We start from the raw sequence: 19,618 nt of genomic DNA on the forward strand, positions 1-19,618 counted from the left end.
TGATATTGTTGATTGTAACACATAATAAGTTCTATGTTAAAACTTTGTTTTACATTACCTAATTACAATTGGGTGAACAATGTGTTCGTATGTTTACTGCGCTCTGTACAAAATAGAAGAATAACATTACATAAAACCCTCCACCACTAAATACTTACAAATTAATACATGAAGAAAATAATATTTAAACTGGACTACTTACTGCCTAACATTTTGTGTCTTGAGCTGTTTAAGGTGGTTATGCAGGCATTATAAAAGTGCTCTAAACAGATTAATTGAGTAGACCAAAGTAGGCCTACACTGATCAATATGCCTTTTCTTTGGAATCAATCGGACATAGGCCTACGGTTTTCAAAATACATCAATTTATATTTTCTTTGTATCGTATTGTCTTTATCAATAATCAATCAAGTCAATAAGCTAAAATGACTGGAGAAGCTCATTAACATATAATTTTTGCCAATATTTTGCTAAAATCCATGCATAAATGTTCGGGGTACTTTTATTTTGCATAAATTTGCCCTGAAACTTGGTCAAAGTGTTTCTAATATGTTTTAATGTATTATATATAGTGAAGGCCAAGTTCAATAATAAACAACATGTTTTACATCCGACTTATTCAAAACAAGGTGGAGGAAAGGGCATTTTCTTTTTTAGAGCAGAATCGTGAATACCCATAATTATAGTTATTCTAGCATACACTATGTCTGCACAAAAGAGGAGAAATCTTTTTATTTGTTATACTGACATATATTATTCTCAAAACATTCCTAAAGTGTTTCTAGTTTATTAGCAAGGCATATATTGTTTTGTTAAAATAACTGACTTTCACAAAATACAAATTTAATTGAAGAAACCTCAACAAAGGAAACAAAGAAGACGTGAAACATGTTAATTTTGTTTATTTGGCCTAACTTAAGGGCTATATGTTTTACATCCTACAGCATTATCGTTGCTCAACAATGTAAAAACGTTTTTGTAACATTCCTAAAACATTTTTGAAAACTTGGTACAAATCATTCTAAACAGAATGTTATTTTGGAGTTGCAAAATATTTTGAAAAACATGTTTGTCCAAGTATTTACAATCACGTTTTTAAAATGTTTTCACGACCTTTATATAACGCGACATTTAAATGTTATTAAAATGTTTTACGTTCTTATAACATTCCAAAAACATTTTTGAAAACTTTGTACAAATCATTCTAAACATAATGTTATTTTGGAGTTGAAAAATATTTTGAAAACGATGTTTGCTCCAAATATTTCGTTTTTATAAATATTTACAAATGAAGGTAAAATGTTTCTAGTAAATGGTTGAAATTTTAAACAGGGTCAGTCCATATCAAATCAACCAATTTCTGAAAAAAGTTCCCAGGTGACCCTCTCAGATTCCATCAGAATATTCTTTTGTGGCCACAATGAACCCATACAAAAATTTGGCTTCATAGGCCATGTCGTTTTTGAGAAATGGCCCTTTGAATTTTGGCCCGGACCACCCCCCCCCCCTTTTTGGCACTCGCGAGTGTCATTGGTGATTTTTACCAACTTTGGTGGCTCATAACTTCTTGTTCTGAACAGATATAAAGCCGCAATCTTGGATTCTAGCTAACCTTATGTCATATGTTCAGAATCTGGCTCTAAATTTCAGATATCTGCTTTCCTTTTAAAGTTATGAGCACCCAAAGTTGGTCATTTATTCAACCACAAGTGTGATTTTGTCATTTTGGGGGTCCCTGGTGTCCAAAATATGTGGTTATATGACTCAAATGTCATAGATACATTGTCTATAGGTACATATCTAAGCCCACAAGCAAGTTTGAGCAAATCAAACCATTAATGGAGGAATGGGCGGTATACGAAGTTGGGTTCAGGTGAAAATTTGCTGGAGACCCCCCCCTCTTTCAGACCAATGGTTGACCATGTTGACAGTTGAAACATGAATTGAAATTTACAGCCCTGAAACATACTTATGAGACCTACCTAGAAACAAAAAATTAGCTTTGGTACTCAACTCCATCATAGTTAGATGGCAGCTTGAAAATAGGGTGGAAAACCTACTATTTCTTGTCTAAGGGTGTTGAATTCAGCAACCATGACAACAAAATCAGCAAAATTTGACCAAGTTTTTTCACAAGTGTCATATGAAATTTGTTCTGGGTGTGTTTTAGAGGCTAATAAACACATCTAGAGTGGTCTGTAATGTACGACCCAAAAATATGCACATATACTAAGTAAAATTTTGCATATTTTGTTGCCATGGTTGCCGAATTCAACACCCTTAAACAAGAAATAACAGGTTTTTCTCCCTATTTTCAAGAGCCATCTAACTATGATGGAGTTGAGTACCAAAGCTGAATTTTTGTTTCTAGGTAGGTCTCATAAGTATGTTTCAGATCTGTAAATTTCTATTCATGTTTGCTCCAAATATTTCGTTTTATAAATATTTACAAATGAAGGTAAAATGTTTCTAGTAAATGGTTGAAATATTAAATGTTTTTGCTTCCTAAGACTATGTATTTATTATCAATATCATGCCTTATACTCTGTTTGACCAAACTTCCTATTCAATCATGAGATGGAAATTTGTTTTTTAAGATGTATCCGGGAGTTGTATAACACTTTCAATTTTCATTTCATCACGCTCTAAAACAAACGATTTCTTATGTATTACTTTGTTTCGTGATGAAAATCGTGATGTTTTATTTCATCACTCACGAAAAATTGATTTCTTATGTATTACTTTGTTTCGTGATGAAAACCGTGATGTTTTATTTCATCATCACGCTCTAAAACAAACGATTTCTTATGCATTATATTTGTTTTGTGATGAAAATCGTGATGTTTTATTTCATCACGCTCTAAACAATAATTATAGTTACATGCATTTTAAGAAAAAATCTTATTAAAACAGTATGTTGTTTAGAAAAAATGTAGAAAGTGATGATGATGATGATGATGATGATGATGATGATGATGATGATGATGATGATGATGATGATGATGATGATGATGTCTCCAAAAGTGTCCCGGGTTTTTTTCTTGCCCTAAATCGTGCGTATATCTATAAAATAAGGCACTTCAATAATCAATAATCAGTCCGCGACGGTCTCCGCTAACTAGCTACTAACTTGGGTTATGGGCGCTGATTTTCATGTTCACTGTCACTTACTCATCAGCGAAGTACGACCCTTTGTCAATCACCTTCAGTACCCCATTTCGGCATACTATATAAGAAACACATCATGATGATCGAACAGAGAGTACTTTAAATGTAGCTTGTACCGTTTTCGTGTGGCATTCTTCAGAAGTGAGCGGTCCGTTTACCAAAATTTTCGGTCAAATCTCCATTCAATTAACACGGGAGTTGGCTAGCTATGCCTTGCCCTCACTCACTATTTTACCAAAGTACCAAATTTCTGAACATCTAACCTATAGCTGTAATTTTAGGTCATGTACTTTTAATATTGGCCGGTTAACCCTAACCCTAACCCTACCACAATATACTGCCGGCCATTTTGAAAAAGTCCACTGAACCAATGTAGATACATTTTATGCAAAAAACCCGGCAAAAAAGCTTTCCGGATTCGGTTTCAGCACCCAAAATGGCTATAGAATCCACTCGTCTAATAAATGATTTGCAAAAATGCTATCATTTGCCCAGGTACGGTATTGTGCAAAATTTTACTAAACAGCAGAGTAAAATCTTTCCCTTACTCAACACCGGGTAATTTTACTCAATTCATGTGATGTTTGGTTTATAATGTGATTTTTGGTTTACATTGTGATATTTTGGTTTAAAATGTGATTTTTGATCAAAAATTAGTTTTTGGTCTAAAATGTGCTTTTGATCAATAATTTGATTTTTTGTTGGTCAAAAATCAAAAATGTGACTTTTGGTCAAAATTAATGTGATTTTTGGGTTGGAAGGTGTTTTTGGTCAAAATTGTTATTTTTTTTTGTATGTATGATTTGTTGTCCTTTTCTAAAACATCTTGTTTTAAAATTGGGAAACAAATGATAATGACGTAGATATTCATTTGTTTTATACACATTACCCACCTAAAAAAATGCGGACAGTCCTATATTGCATAATATGTATTTCGATTGAACATCTGCATTTTGTACCATTCAAAGAACAGTAGTTTTAGCTAGTAGTAACTATACAGTTAATATTGATGAGAATTTCAATAATATGATATTGGAATTAAATTCATAGTCCCTCTTTAAAAATAAAATGTTATCAATTTCAGACAATTGAGGCCCGATTTAAGGGGTACTACACCCTGGCCAATTTTGTGCCTATTTTTGCATTTTCTCAAAAATTATAGCGTATTGGTGAAAAGTAAGACATGTATATTATAGGGGCAAGGATTACAACTACTGCACTGAAAATTCAGCAACTCAAGCCAAGTAGTTATTGATTTATTGATCAAATATTGGGTTTCCCTCATTTTTGACTGTAACTCCACAACTGTTGTCTGTGCTGAAATAAAATTTCCAGTGCAGTAGTTGTAGTCCTTGCCCTGTAATATACATATCTTACTGTCACCAATGCGCTATAATTTTGGAGAAAAATGCAAAAATAGGCACAAATTGGCCAGAAATAATACTATAAGGAAAGTTAAAAATGAGAAAGAATCCTCACTTTGCAGTTTTTTATGTTTCTTATTATTTTGTGATGATAAAAGTAAGGATATTTTAACACTTTAGAAATTTCTCGTTTGTTATGTTTCTTATTACTTTGTGAGGAAAAGTAAGGAATTTTTGTATTACTTTGGAAATTTTTCACTTGTTATCATCATGTTTTGTGATGACAACAGTGAGAATTATTTTCATCATTTCGCCAACTTCTCATTTGTTATGTTTAACGTTTCTTATTATTTTGTGAGGAAAAAGTGAGGAATTTTTTATCACTTTGGAATGTTTTCATTTGTTATATTTCTTATTATTTTGTGATGAAAAAAGTTGTTCATTACGACGCCAATTTTTCATTCATTTTTAAAATTATTTTGTGATGAGATACGTGAGGATTTCTATCACATTCGAAATATAATTAGATATGGCACGATATGGGGGAGAAATTTTGGCACCTATTTTTTGGACATCATAATAATTCATTACTTTTTTCATCACTTTGAAAACAATATTACAAAATGCAATCAAACAATATCAAGGCATGGAATAATACTATTAAATTTCTCAATCCATGGGCTTAAAGCAACATTGTACATTATACAGAAAATTTTAAAAAAATCCGAAGTAATTTCAAAATCTTTTTTCCATACAAAATAATGTGAAACGTAACAAATGAAAAATTTGCGAAGTGATGAAAAAATCCTCACTTTTGTCATCACAAAATGATAGAAAACATTAAAAATCAAAAATATAAAAGTAGTAAAAAATCCTCACTTTTTTCCTCAAAAAATATTAATAAGAAACATACCAAATGAAAATATTACAAAGTGATAAAAATTTCGGGTTGGTACAATTTGTGACCCTAACTTCTCACACCCGACTTTTCAACCTAAAAATTTCAGCCAATATGGTACATATTTTCTAATGATTTAAGCAAAATATTTTTTTTTTTTTTTTTCAAAACACAACTTAACTAAATAACAAAAACTGATGCTAAACTTAAAATGTGTATCCATTATTTAAATTCAATCAATCCCGGAAATTAAGCATGTTATTAAAACCCTAAGCCACGATGGGTAGATTTGTTTTGATTACCCAGATCAGCTATAATGCGTATAATAAAGGCTACTGCATGGAGGTGAGGTTTATGACCAAGAAATGTAAATATTGACTTTCCCTCTGTGTGTGTCATCACATGAACAATTACGTAATCGTATTGACTTTTGTTGAACCATGGTTGAACTTGTTAAAAGGTCAGTGAACTCATCATCACTCCTGCCAGAGACCATTTTCTCGGGGTGCCCTGTGCAAGGCAACATGATTCAGCTTTGGCCCTTCAGATCTGTAACCTAACTTTTCCAAGCTGTCCCAAAAATCTCTTTTCCCGTGAAAATTTGCTATCAATGCTAAAATGCGAAGGGGGTACCGGAGCCAGGGGCCAAAATTTCCACATCGCATCGTTCAACTAAAAAACATTAATTACCAGGACAAATGCGCGCGAAAAAATTGCAATGAACAAAATAATCATGTGCCATAAAATCGTGCCAAAGCCCACCCCTATAGCCAAAGTCATCCTTAAAGAACTAATATCACTTTCAAAACATACTGAATCTTCAATTATTAGGGGGGCTGAAAAATATGTAGGGGGGGTTATAAAATTTTGGAGTTCTGAATATAGGGGGATTCAAAAGTTTTGGGTGTATGAAGAGGGAGGTTAAAAAGTTTTTGTGCACTTAGAGGGGGGGGCTGTAAAAACTTTAGCAACATTAGTCCTGAAGCAAAAAAATAAAGAATAGCCTGCAATATTTTCGTAAATGTTCCAGTATTAAAAACCAAAACAAAAGTTCATTCCAGATAAGGGTATTTATTTGATACAGTTAACATAATTTAACTACGTCCACGCCTAAACGCAAAACCTGCTATTTTTGAACTACGTCTGCGCCGACTGCGCCGACATAAAAACCAAGACCTACGGTCCAAACACTGCATGTAGCAGCAAAACACTCAAACACTTCTGGTATCAAACACAAAACAACATACCATCCCAATTCAACTTCAACGGGGACAAATCCCCCTCCAACACTGCGTCCATGCCCCAATGATCACCCATTTTAATTACGACCACACCCAAAGCCCAAACATGCTAAATTTCGACTACGTCTGCGCCGACATTAAACCAGGACCTTTGTCCAATTTACATGTACCAACAACAAATTCAAACACTATCAAACACAAAACAACATCTTGTAGGCCTACATCTTCAACGCCATTGGGGGACAAATCCCCCCGCAATACTGCGTCCACGCTCCATTTTTAAAATCACCAATTTTAACTACGTCCACGCCCAAACGCAAAATCTGCCATTTTCAACTACGGCTGCGCCGACTGCGCCGACTTAAAAACCAAGACCTATGTCCAACATACTGTTCATGTACTGCCAGTCTGCCACCACATTCACACACAATTTAACATCTTATACTAATTCAACATCATGGGCACAAACCTCCCAAACACTATGTCCCATTCATAAAATCACCAATTTTATCCACGTCCAAGCCCAAAGCCCAAACCTGTTAATTTTCAGCTACGTCTGCGCCGACTACGCCGACATAAAAACTAGACATAGAATTTGTCCTAGTAGGCCTATACATGTACCAACAACTAATTCAAATACAATCACACAAAAAAATACCACATCTTGAACTCCTTCAACGGTATAACGGGGACAAATCCCCCCGCAATACTACGTCCACGCCCCATTTTTAAAAACCTGTCAATTTTCAACTACGTCTGCGCCGACTGCGCCTTGTTAAAAACCGACACCTAGGGCCTATAGGCCTACTCCCGAGTAGTACCAGCAAACATACTTCCTTTGTTTCATCTGCAACTTAAATAATGCATCTACGCTGCATTGATCAACCCGCCAATTTAAACTGCGTCCACGTCAAACGCCAACTCTGTCGGTTTTTCGACTACGTCTCATGCGCCAACTGCGCCCACAAAAAACCAAGACCTATACTTAGTCTCCAGAATAACACACTCACAACATTACCATACACAAATCATTAAAACAGAATACCCCACTCAAGCACAAAACACCCTATTCCAATACATACAAACATGTTACAACTCTGTCGGTTTTTCGACTACGTCTGCGCCAACTGCGCCCAAAAAAAAAACCAAGACCTATACTTAGTCTCCAGAATAACACACTCACAACATTACCATACACAAATCATTAAAACAGAATACCCCACTCAAGCACAAAACACCCTATTCCAATACATACAAACATGTTACAACTTTATACAACTATACCCCCGAGAGGGGTATTCTGTAGTTACTCCGAATTAACAGGTTTTCTATTTAAGAATTTAGAAATTGAATACATGAGTTAAAATCGTATCAACATTATTCAAATTGGGTAACAAGCTTCATAATGACTGGTGCAGCCAGGGGGTACCAGATGTCATGGAAAATGTGTTGCAAACATACTTCCTTTCTTGATATTATTATAACAAGCCTGTTTCAGTAAAACAATTAAAACTGCTTCTCTGATTTAATTGAATACATTAAATAGTTCCACATTTTCCATTTGAAACAGTTATTTTTCCCCTTTGTGTTGAATATGTGACATGATCTAGTCCATGGGGGCCAAAGGCGGCAAATTTGAAATTGAGATAAAGGCAAAAATATGGAGTAAAAAACAATAAAATACATTAGAAAATACACATCACAAAACTTCATAACTTTAGAACAAGGTAAGCTAGACCTTACGTGTTTTCAGCATATGATAGCCTAATGTTTGTATAAGGTAATAATTATAGTAACTCAATTTTCAAAAATGCCTCCTTTGGCCCCCATGGAGCAGATCGTGTCACATATGATTGACATGTATGACATGACCTATCACTGCCATACACAAAGCAACATGTCAGTTTTTAATGTTCATGTTATGGCACTGATGGCACACTATACAATGTCAAAGACTACAGAACAGCATATGTTGTTTTTTTATGTTTTGGCATGGTTGGCATATTAAATACATGTACCTGTTTGGCATAGCTAATGGGTAACCAACATATGCAACTAATGTTTCTGTGTAAATTACATTTTATTTATAGTTTTTGATAAAATTCTACATGTAAAATACATTGACCCCATAATGGCCATTCTATTTGGAATCCATCCGCCCTTGTGAAAGAATTTGGAATTTTGACTCGATTAATATTTATCCCCATTCAGAAAAGGGACAATTCATATTCCTGGAAACAGATTCGAGAATAGTCATAGGAAATTTTGGCATACCAAACAAAATAATTTCTCTATGTAGGGACACTCCGGCCAGAATTAGATAGAATGGTGAATTCTTCATTCGTTTGAACCAGAAAACTAAAAGTTCCAGCAGCAATAAGCTGGAATTCTATCAGATCCATGTTTCCTCATCCAGAACATTTTTGAACAACAGTGCATGATTTACTCCCAACAGAGGGGGTGCGGATTTCAAATCAAATAGCCTAATAAACCTGTTCTCTCACAAAGTGCAATGCAATTACATTTACAACTCAAGCACATCCACTCTCTCTTCTGTGTATTATACCATACATGAACCACATACATGCAAGAATAGACCCTTTTCAGACAGCAGTTTGTTTAGGACGGCTCACTCCTAATTCTGGGTCATCATGCAATTGCTGGGTGCAGTACTTATGCTATAGCTAAAATAATAGTTTCTCGATCATGAGAGTATGATGTACTGCGTGCACTGCGTAATGTCGCAAGTTTAGTGGAATGACACGATAGCGCGATCGATTGTGCACGCACTTCGCACAGGAAATGCAGCGCTACCCAAAGCGTGTGTGGTAGGCGTTGTACGCCAACGCAATTGTCATTACGTGCCTATTGAGCTCTCATGATCGAGAAACTATTATTTTAGCTATAGTTGGCATAGTTGCGCTTTGCATAATGCATGTCACAGCTGAGTGCTTATGTGAGTTTACGTAAGTATTATGTCACATACACACTTGGTACACATAGCCAGGTTTTCCAAACATTTCCGTGTTGATATGAAAAGGTCTATGGCATGTACATGCCCCAACAGCAAAGTTACTGACCCCTGGTATATTTTAAGTCAAGTTTTTCAAACTCATTACATTTTATCGGAGGCAACTTCAGGATACCAAAACTCTCTTCCAGTCCAGGCATCCGAAACCCTCGCTACGCCACTGATAGGAACAAAAATATCAGTACTGTAGCAAATACAACTGACAAGTTTGGTGATACCCCTGACAAGTTGTGGTCTCAGCTGTTTCTCTATTAAACATTTACAGAATCCATTACTATGTTACACAAACTATTCATCAGAAAGCCTATGAGTTGTTACCAAACACTACTACTGTAAATCATTGTCTTTTTAAGTCATTAAAATGCACAAATATTATTTTTAATAAAACTATCTATCTATATCTGGAATGCAAATAGAGCAATAAATCATCTTTTATTCCCAAATTTATAAGATCTTATTTATAAATCATCAGTACTGTACATATAATTTTGTTAAACCTTTTTTTTTTTTTTACACAGATATAATATAATTTTTTTAAAGAGTATCAACTTTAGCTACACTATGCACAAGACAAAACATTCAGCATTTGGCCAAATAAGATATTGTTTGATTATCTACGGAAGCAAAATTTACTTCAAAATGCCAACATTTCTCGCGAGAGGAGCTTCCCGATTTCCACAGTTTAGTTTTCCAGACCTGGTATTTGACATACACATTGGGCTGTTCTATTTAAAATTCACACTACCCCTGTGGATAATTTAAACATTTTCCACAGGGGAGTATGAATTTCAAATGGAATGAACACATTAGGCCGCTCCATTTGAATAGCATACACCCTCTGACAAAGATTCAACTTGAATCTTCCACAGAAGGAGAGTGGATTTCAAATAAAGTTGGTTAATGTGTAATTCCATTTGAAATTTATACTCCCCCTGTAGGAGATATTTCCTAAATCTTCCACAGGGGTAGTGTGTATTTTAAATGGAATATCCTAATTGAGTTCATAAGTAGTTGTATAAAAAATATTGCTGGCTGGATTGAGCGGATCATATCACATCCATGGGTGTCGATCAGGAGGGGGCGGACAGGGGAGTCGTGTCCCCTCCACCTGTCGGCAAAATGACCCATGGTTGTTCTTTTCAGCCACTTTGCACACTTTTTGACAAGTCAGGCCGATTGCCCCCCCCCCCCATTTCAAGCCGGATTGGCGCTAATGATCACATCACATAAAATATAATACTTGCTGCAAAGCATACAAACTTTTCCAAGATGAATATAGGCTATTGTATATATTTGTTCCATTAATAATTTTACAAAGCTACTACAATGTACAACTTTCAGGACGAAATTTGGTACACCTAAATGACAATATATATAATATGTGTACATCCATATCAAAAGGATGCACTTGTCGGCTGCTACATGTGTCTTATTTCACATAATAGCTAGGAATAAATACCAGGCTCATTTCAAGTGGAGGTCACTTCAAATCACCCCCAAGTAACATGGCTTATTAACACAGAGAACATTCCATAACCATGTGACTTGGGGATGATTTGAAGTGACCTCCACTTGAGATGAGTCTGGTATTTATTCCTAGCTATTATGTGAAATGAGGCACATGTAGCAGCCGACAAGCAAGCAAGCGCATCGTTTTGATATGGATGTACACATATAGGCACAAATTACCGTGCACTGGCATTGTACAGTGAACATAAACAGTATCTGAGTATCAAATTTAAGGCATAAAATAGCACTTTTAAATAATCAAAGGCACTTACACAGGCCCATAGCCAGGAGGTTATTTGAAAGTGTGCAAAAAGTTTTAGATTGTTGACCTTTAAAAACAAACAAATGCCATGCATATGTACAAAAGTGGACTTTACACTGTAAACTGTACTTTGAGTACTTGTTCAAATATTTTAACACTAAAGTTTTACTTTTTGTGAATATTCTTTCAAAAGTGAGACATTTTAAGGCACATTAAGACTGAAAAGTAGACTTCATGTGTGTAGATAAGGAGTTTCACATGCTGCATCTCCAAGTTACAGGCCTATACTTGCATAAAAACAGAAATATTTAGTTTTCTTGAAAAAGAATGTAAACTACATGACACCAAAAATATCTACATCTATGCTTAGTCATCAATCCTTGATAACTGTTAAACTGTTTTTGGGAGGTTTTCTATTCTGGATTTAAAATTTTCTTTTTATTAAGACTATAGATCTTGTGAATCTAAAATACTCTTTTGAAAAACTAATAATATTTTAAGAACACTTTACTCAATTTTTGGTTTAGGCTTAATTGCATCTTTATAATACACCAGGGTCTTAGCTAGAAATTGAGGGTTGCCCGTCATTTGAATAAAATTGCCTGTCCTAATTTGACCTTTAAAACATTTACCAGACATCTATAGCCCATTGGGGGTTCAAAGAGTTCAAATATGTGCTGATATGGCCTTGTTCTACAAATTGGATCTACTAAAAAGGGCAATTAGCTTCTCAAAACATACAATTTATAATATAGCATCTGTCAAAGGCATTAATTTTGCCTGTCCCAGGAGCAAACTGGCCGTCTAAAATGAGGGCCAGACGGGTGGCTAGCTAAGACCCTGTAATACACCACAACATTGTTCTCAAGGGCAGATACAGGATTTGAGAGGGACAGGGAGATTAACCCCTTGAGCACTACCTGCTAATCTAACATTGCCTCTGATTGGTCAATTGCATGATATTTTCACTTTAATCACCAATCAGAATGGAGCTTTACAAATAATTCACCACATTTTTTTTGCGTGGTGAAATTAAGCAAACAATGTTGGTGATTGGTCCAATTGATAATGAAAACTTCTTTTTGACCAATAGGCAGGTAGTTCTCACAGGGTTAAAATGGGCTTTTAGTACCCATTCTTATGGCATGATTATGACTAGCCCCACCCCCTCTCTACATCCCCTGGACCTGCCCATGTACAGTGACTACAATCTTGGATAAGTATTCGCTTATAAGCATCAAGTACTGATAATAAAAGCCACTGATATAATGTGACTAATGTACACAGAATAATATTTTACAACCAATATTGTATGTACACATCCATATTTATCCATCAGATCAAATATAATTCTGGTCATCCCACAGAGAATAGAGTAGACCCAAAGAGTACCAACTCAACATTGCCCCATGTGTAATGCTATGGTAAATCCACCATAAAGATTATATCCAACGAGCACTGACTCAAAATTGCCCTGTGTGTAACGCTATGGTAAATCCACCATGGAGATTATACCCAAAGAGCACCAACTCAAAATTGCCCCATATGTAAAGCTGTGGTAAATCCATCATAGAGATTATACCCAATGAGCACCGACTCAAAATTGCCCCATGTGTAAAGCTATGGTAAATCCACCATAGAGATTATACCCAAAGAGCACCTGCTCAAAATTGCCCTGTGTGAACTGCTATGGTAAATCCACCATAGAGATTATACCCAAAGAGCACCAACTCAACATTGCCCCATGTGTAACTTTATGGTAAATCCACCATGGAGGTTAGTTCTAAAGAGTGCCAACTCAACATTACCTTGTGTGTGTTATGATGTAGTAAATCTGCCATTTTGGTTTTTCACTCATGAAGGGCAAATAGTGTACCTCCAGTTTTATCAGCTGAAGCTCAAAATAGAATGATAATTAGCATCTTTAAACTTGAACATTGCAAAAGTTTGCACATGCAGTGCTTAGCATGAATTTTTGGCATAACATGTTACATGCAGAATGCAAACAATAACGCATTTTGAATCAAAGTTTGCCAAAATAATCCAGAGGTGCACTATTTTGCCCAAAATGAGCGACACACAAACATGGCAGAGTCGATATTCTTTAGTTCAACCTCATTGGGTCAACCAGAACTCGCATCATATAATTGCTATATAGAAACAAGACTATTATAGTTACCAACACCACTGCTTTTATCAACAAATTTAAGACAAGGAAAGATTTCACAAAGGTACCTCAGGCACCGGATCCCTCGGCAAGTCACAGTTACTGAGTACCCTATTTATTAGGTACCCAAGTTATAGGGTTACCACATAAATATGGGTACATCAGGTACAATAACTCGGTTATTGGTACCTAGGTAAAAAGGTTATGATGTGACAGGTCCACCATCTTGTAGGTATAGGCCTTATTTTGGATGCTTTCAGCATTTGATCAATGCAAAACACTGTGCCAGCACACAATAAATGCACTGCACATAGTGCCCAACGCATGTACACAGAAATTGATATGTACCCACAAGATGGCGAAAAGAGGAATAACCTCTCCCGGGTTACCTCTAGGTACAAAAGTTATTAGGTACCTCATGCAAGTGGAATATGGCTGTGTCAACATCTCAAGTAATACCACTCAAACTTGTTTGCCAGGAAAATGGATCAGATGACCAAAATCAGTCATACCTGATGAAGTCCTCCGACTTGTAGGACGAAATATTGTAGTGAGTAAAATTTCACTTGGTTTCGAACAGCAAAAATCCAAAATGTTTATCTCAAGTAATAATTGATAATATTGATTCATTTAAAGTAATCACAGGAAACAAGAAAATCATGATTATTTTCACTGGCACCAAACTAATTTAGTAATCAAGGATTACAATGGCTTAGTAAAATTTCAAAAGTTACATTCACTACATTACATTGCCTGTACAACTAGAAGAAGAGTACTTACCTAGTAGGCAAGAGGTCCAGGGTTTAAATCAACCCTGAGGCACATGTTTTACTCTCTTCTTTTCTGCCCGGGCATGTACACCTTGGCATGTCCCTTTGTTATTATGCCAAGGTTTTAACAGTGACGTGCGCAGGGGGGGGGGGGGGCACATGCCCCCCACGTTTGTTGGTCATTCGGGGGTAATTCGGGGAAAATGCTAAAACCGCACCTTACATACCTAAATTAGACTCCATTCGAGGGAACTGAACAACCTGCCCCCCACTTTCAATGTGCTGCGTTTTAAAGCAAAAAGGCTCTACCTCCAATAGCTGCCAGGTGATATAGTTTTAGATTGCATACAATACACAGTACTGAAATCATCAAATGTCTATAGGGCAGCTACTACAGATAGGCTTTCTATGGACCACAATAGCCTCATTCTAATGGCATAGTTCAATAACCTCAATTAAACAATCATAGAGCAAAATTTGACCTCAAGTTCCAGAGTATGAGTTTTTGTACTCAAAATTTTAAAGGTCGTGCAATGAATGTACTTAATGTATTGGGGTTAAGGAACTGTGCCCTGATAGATGAGCATGTTGTGGTATGCAACTCTTGCATCTACACTCCAAAAGGTAAACTTTAAGAATATTCTCAATTTGTACAACATCAAAACATTTCATCATAACAACAACAAATGTGAAATTGCAGCATGTCCTATAATAAAGTTTAATTTTATACTAAAATATTTTCTTGTTTATTTCAAATTTAAAATAATTATTATATCTTTACAATATCAACTCAAGTTAAGAAATGCATTACTATTTAGCCCTGTGGGTACTACCGCTTGAATAATCAAAGAGCCATTTTGATTGGTTACAAGGAAGGTATAATCATGTATTTAACCAATCAGAGATATTGTAAGAAAGGCCAGTAGGGCTGAAAGGGATTAAGCTTATAAGTGCTACGAGATCTAAAAGCTCTACTTTTGATTGGTTACTCAGATGAATATTTCATTTCATGAACCAATCAGATGCACTGTAAGAAAGGCGGTAGTGCCCACAAGGTTAAAACATAAGTCAATTTAATTTATTTGTGGCTGAAATGGGTTTCAGCACAATTTTACAATGCAAAATGGTTGTAAAGCCAAGATGAAATAGGCGTAACATCCAATTTTTTTTTTTCAATTTTTTTTTTTTTTTTTGATCGTAAAATCCTAGATAGGCTGAATTCACTCTTGATCACATTGGGATGTCTCGCATTGGATGAGCATTTTGCTACTTTGCAACAGGAACTTGCAACGTTTGTGTTTAAACCAATCAAACTCTAGGTTGCAGATAGCCCCACTCTTTACTCCATACAAACTAGAACTTGGTATCTGTGGTGAGAGTATTTTTCTCAGTGACCCTGTGAAAATCTTGTTGTTTTTCATTGTTTTAAATTAATTCCTTTCGTAAGTTGGATATCAAGAAGTGGTGATGTTCATATGTGAAATTGCTTGCAAGCTAGTAGAAAATGTGTTCAACTAGTAAAAGCGACATCGTTTTTGCAAAAGTAATGGGTATGTATCATAGGTTTGAGACTGGCTTTACTTGAAAAAAAACTGAAGTAGTTGGCATAAACAACCCAAAATTGGGACTGTTTTAAGCTTAAACAAATGTAGGGTATAGTGCTCCTGGAGCACAAAGCTAAAACAAATGTCGTGTAAACGTTTTGTCTCATTCTATTGGTTTGAAACTCTTGACAAATACCGTATTCAATGGAGCGTGTGCGAAAAACGCCTTTGGAAATCTGATCAAGAATAAATTCAGCTTGAAAAATAAAGTACGCAATGAGCGTGGATGAAAAACTCTTTTGTCAAACTGATCAAAAATAAAATAAATCTAGCTTAAAACTGTGTGTAATTTTTATCCTGTTTAGACTTGTAAAATTTATAGCCAAAGAGTGCGATGACAATGACTCCAGCAGCTAGTACCATACCACCGATAAAGCTTGCCGCATCGAATTTGCCACTTTTATTTTCTGTGTTTGGTTTGGGTGTTACTGTGCCAGGTTTTCCTGTCGTAACTCCTGTAGCTTTTGTAGTTGCATTGGTTGCTTCTGTTGGTGCTGTTGTCACTGTGGATGGGAAAAAATAAAATATCAGAATAACTGAATAAGGTGATGAAAAAAAAAACCTGTTCAACTGGCGGATTTTCCAAGTCGGGCTAATTTGGTTGGGATTTTTTGTTTAATTTTTTTTTCTGGAAGAAGTTAAATGACCCTAAAAAATTAATAAAAGTTTAAAAAATCTGAAAAAAAACCCTGAAATATTTGGGCACACATATTTTGAAGTTTTTTTCAAAATATGTCAGTAAAATCAATCTACTTTGCCCTAAAAATAGCTGTTTCTAATTTCATATCTCCAAAATACAAAATCTGGGTTGGTCAGGCCCATAGCACAGCGTTTTATTTCTGTCAACTAATATTGGTTTATTTCTGTATTATCTAATTTAACAATTCCTTCCCACATGCCAATAATAGGCATATTACATAACAATAGCTACAGCTGGGAGGTTATTTCATCTCCTTTGTTATGCAATATGCAAATTGCATTGTGGGAAGGAATTGCAATCAAACTGACTTCTAGAAGTGAAACTCAGAATCCACACAGGTCCATACACATGAATTATTTTGTGGGGGTGCAGATATTGAAAAAGTGGACCTTTTTCCAAGGAGGAGGGGGGAGGGCAATTTTGTGTACTTTTCCGAAATTTTTTGACCAAAAAAGCATAAAAATACTAATATTTTTTGCTCGCTATGCTTGCAAATTGAGATTTGTTGCGACTTGGCTTATACTTTTGTAAATTTGGGGATGTAGGCCTGGATCCATGTATTAAGCATGAATGTTTGCAGGACAATGCACACATAAAAAGCACTTAAGGTTATTAATTATTTTAAACTGTTGTGATTTGGTAGTTCACAGCATCTTACTGAATGGTAGTGAGCTTTGGCAAAACTGCATTGCTCAATTCATAGCGAGTGTGTAGAAGAATTAAAATATCACAGATATACTTTTATAGGTGCTGCGGTTCTTGAGTTACGTTGTAAAAGGACTGAAACAACAACACTTTTGTAATACGTACATAACTAATTAACAACTTACAATAAATTAAGCAAGTTTGCAGAGCATACGATTTGTAGAATGACATTTTGCAACACATTAAGGTGTTAATTTTCAATAATATATTGATATAGATAATGAAAATCGATTTTTAGGTTGCTTCGACCAACAATCCTCGTCTACCCTTAAGCACATGCATGGAGAAACCCCACTTTTAAAGGGTCAGAAGTGAAAATGTATTGGTGAAGTTTTGCCAGTTGTAATAATGCCCATCATCTCTCCCGGGGTGCTCAGTATAAATGGCCATATGGGGATGTGCCATAAACATGGGTCACATTTTCAGTCAGTCCTCGTTTACGGAGTTTAGGGTTGGGGTAGGGCAGTCTTGTAAGAAGACTAGTAGAGTTGCACCCTATTCGGCAATTGCTCCAAATGGTTTATATATGTGTCTTGGGCCACAGCAGTCGGCGAATTCCTTGATTAAAGTGTGCTATTACCGAATAGGGTGCACCTTGCTAGACTTGAGTCCAGTCCTCGTTTACGGAGTTTAGGGTTGGGGTAGGGCAGTCTTGTAAGAAGACTAGTAGAGTTGCACCCTATTCGGCAATTGCTCCAAATGGTTTATATATGTGTCTTGGCCCACAGCGGTCAGCGAATTCCTGTTAAGTGTACCGAGGCTTGAGGGCTATGCCTGTGCATAGTACACTATAAATCGCTTTTCTTTTCTGCTTTTTCATTCAGCCATGAAGATTTTTGTTGTTAACATACTTACCATTAGCAGTGGTATTGCCAGTGACAGGGGAAGCGGTGGTGGTATTGACATTGACAGTAGTGCCGTTGGTAATGGCAGTGGTACCGTTCCTCATGGCAGTGGTGCCGTTGGTAATGGCAGTGGTATTGGTGGTAGTGGCATTAGTAACAGCTAAATGTGGTGAAAAATGAAAGCGACTGGTGATAACATGCATGCATCATTCTTGGAAATGAAAAAGCTTAGACAAAATTAAAACAAAAGGTCTCTCTTAGGAGCAAAAGTTAAAAATAGCAGTGTACATACAGTAAGCAAAAGAATTAAGGTACTAGTTGTGTTCACCCCTGTATATCCTAAATTAAGACAATATGTCAAAATTAAGACAAGCAGCCAATACCTGTACTCTTTATCTCTGATTTAAGACCGTATTTGTTGTAATTGTTTGCGAATCAAAGAAACACTGTTGCACATTTGTGTTCTAATAAATAAAATGCACAACGCTAGATTTAACATGCTAATCAATGGAAGTTCTCTTGTCTGCGAATGCTTTGTGTACAAATCATTAGGGCATGCAAAGGAGCAAACTTCAACTTTTAAATTGGCATCTTCCTTGGGTTTTTGGATCAAATCAACGAATGAGGTCTTAAATTTGAACTAAAAGATGCAGCTATTGGGTGCTGCTTCCAATTACGACATATCAGTCTTTGATCAGGATATACAAGGGCTAAATTTAACTGGTACCGGTACCTTAATTCTTTGGCTTATGGTATATTATTATTAAAGGCTATGCACTACATGCTAACTCCACCCAACCATTTTTAATTGATATTTAAAGTTCTTTATCAAGACCAATATAAAAACGTATGTTTTTCTGCTGACTGCAGTTTCACCAGAAACCTTCTGGCTTTCTCAAAGCGATCGGTGTTATTATTGATCCATCTGCTCTGTTCATTGTTTAATTACGTATCCATACCGATTCCTTGATCCATCGTGCTCTGCGATTTTCTTCCCTATCAAGGATTGGTGAGCCGTCCCAGTCTGAACAGAGACGAGGGGACATTCTTTCTAAGCCACATCTTCGATCTCTGCTCAAGACCAATGTTAGAGACAGGAGTACTTCCGGTAAAACAATAACATCCGGCCAGGATTCCCGCTCCAACCAGATGGATCAATGTTTGTTTGTTTGTTTGTTTACCCAGGTTGGTCCGTGAGGAACACATGCTAATCCATGGAAAACCATGGACCGTTCCAAGCTCATACAAATGCACAAGCCTGGATAGCCAGTGTAGGCTAATATATGCATGCTGGCCTAGATAGCTTTGATAAACAAAGCAAGAAATGGAAGAAAATAGCTAGGAAAAAGAGAAA

The 19,618-nt window shown here is 36.0% G+C and overlaps 1 protein-coding gene across 2 annotated transcripts in view; it reads right to left on the minus strand.

Annotated features, from left to right (window-relative positions):
- Positions 1–8,499: 8,499 nt before the first annotated feature.
- Positions 8,500–19,618, minus strand: part of LOC140141318 (uncharacterized) — a 41,476-nt gene continuing 30,357 nt past the window's right edge. For both annotated transcript variants that reach the window (XM_072163151.1, XM_072163150.1), the window contains 2 exons: positions 18,275–18,424; positions 8,500–16,517 (listed from right to left, as the gene is read on the minus strand). In XM_072163151.1, coding sequence (XP_072019252.1) covers positions 16,288–16,517; positions 18,275–18,424 — 380 coding nt within the window. In that variant the 3' untranslated portion in view covers positions 8,500–16,287. The remainder of the gene's footprint in view (positions 16,518–18,274; positions 18,425–19,618) is intronic.

The sequence above is a fragment of the Amphiura filiformis genome, chromosome 19 (assembly GCF_039555335.1).
Source record: "Amphiura filiformis chromosome 19, Afil_fr2py, whole genome shotgun sequence".
Taxonomy (NCBI): Eukaryota; Metazoa; Echinodermata; class Ophiuroidea; order Amphilepidida; family Amphiuridae; genus Amphiura; species Amphiura filiformis.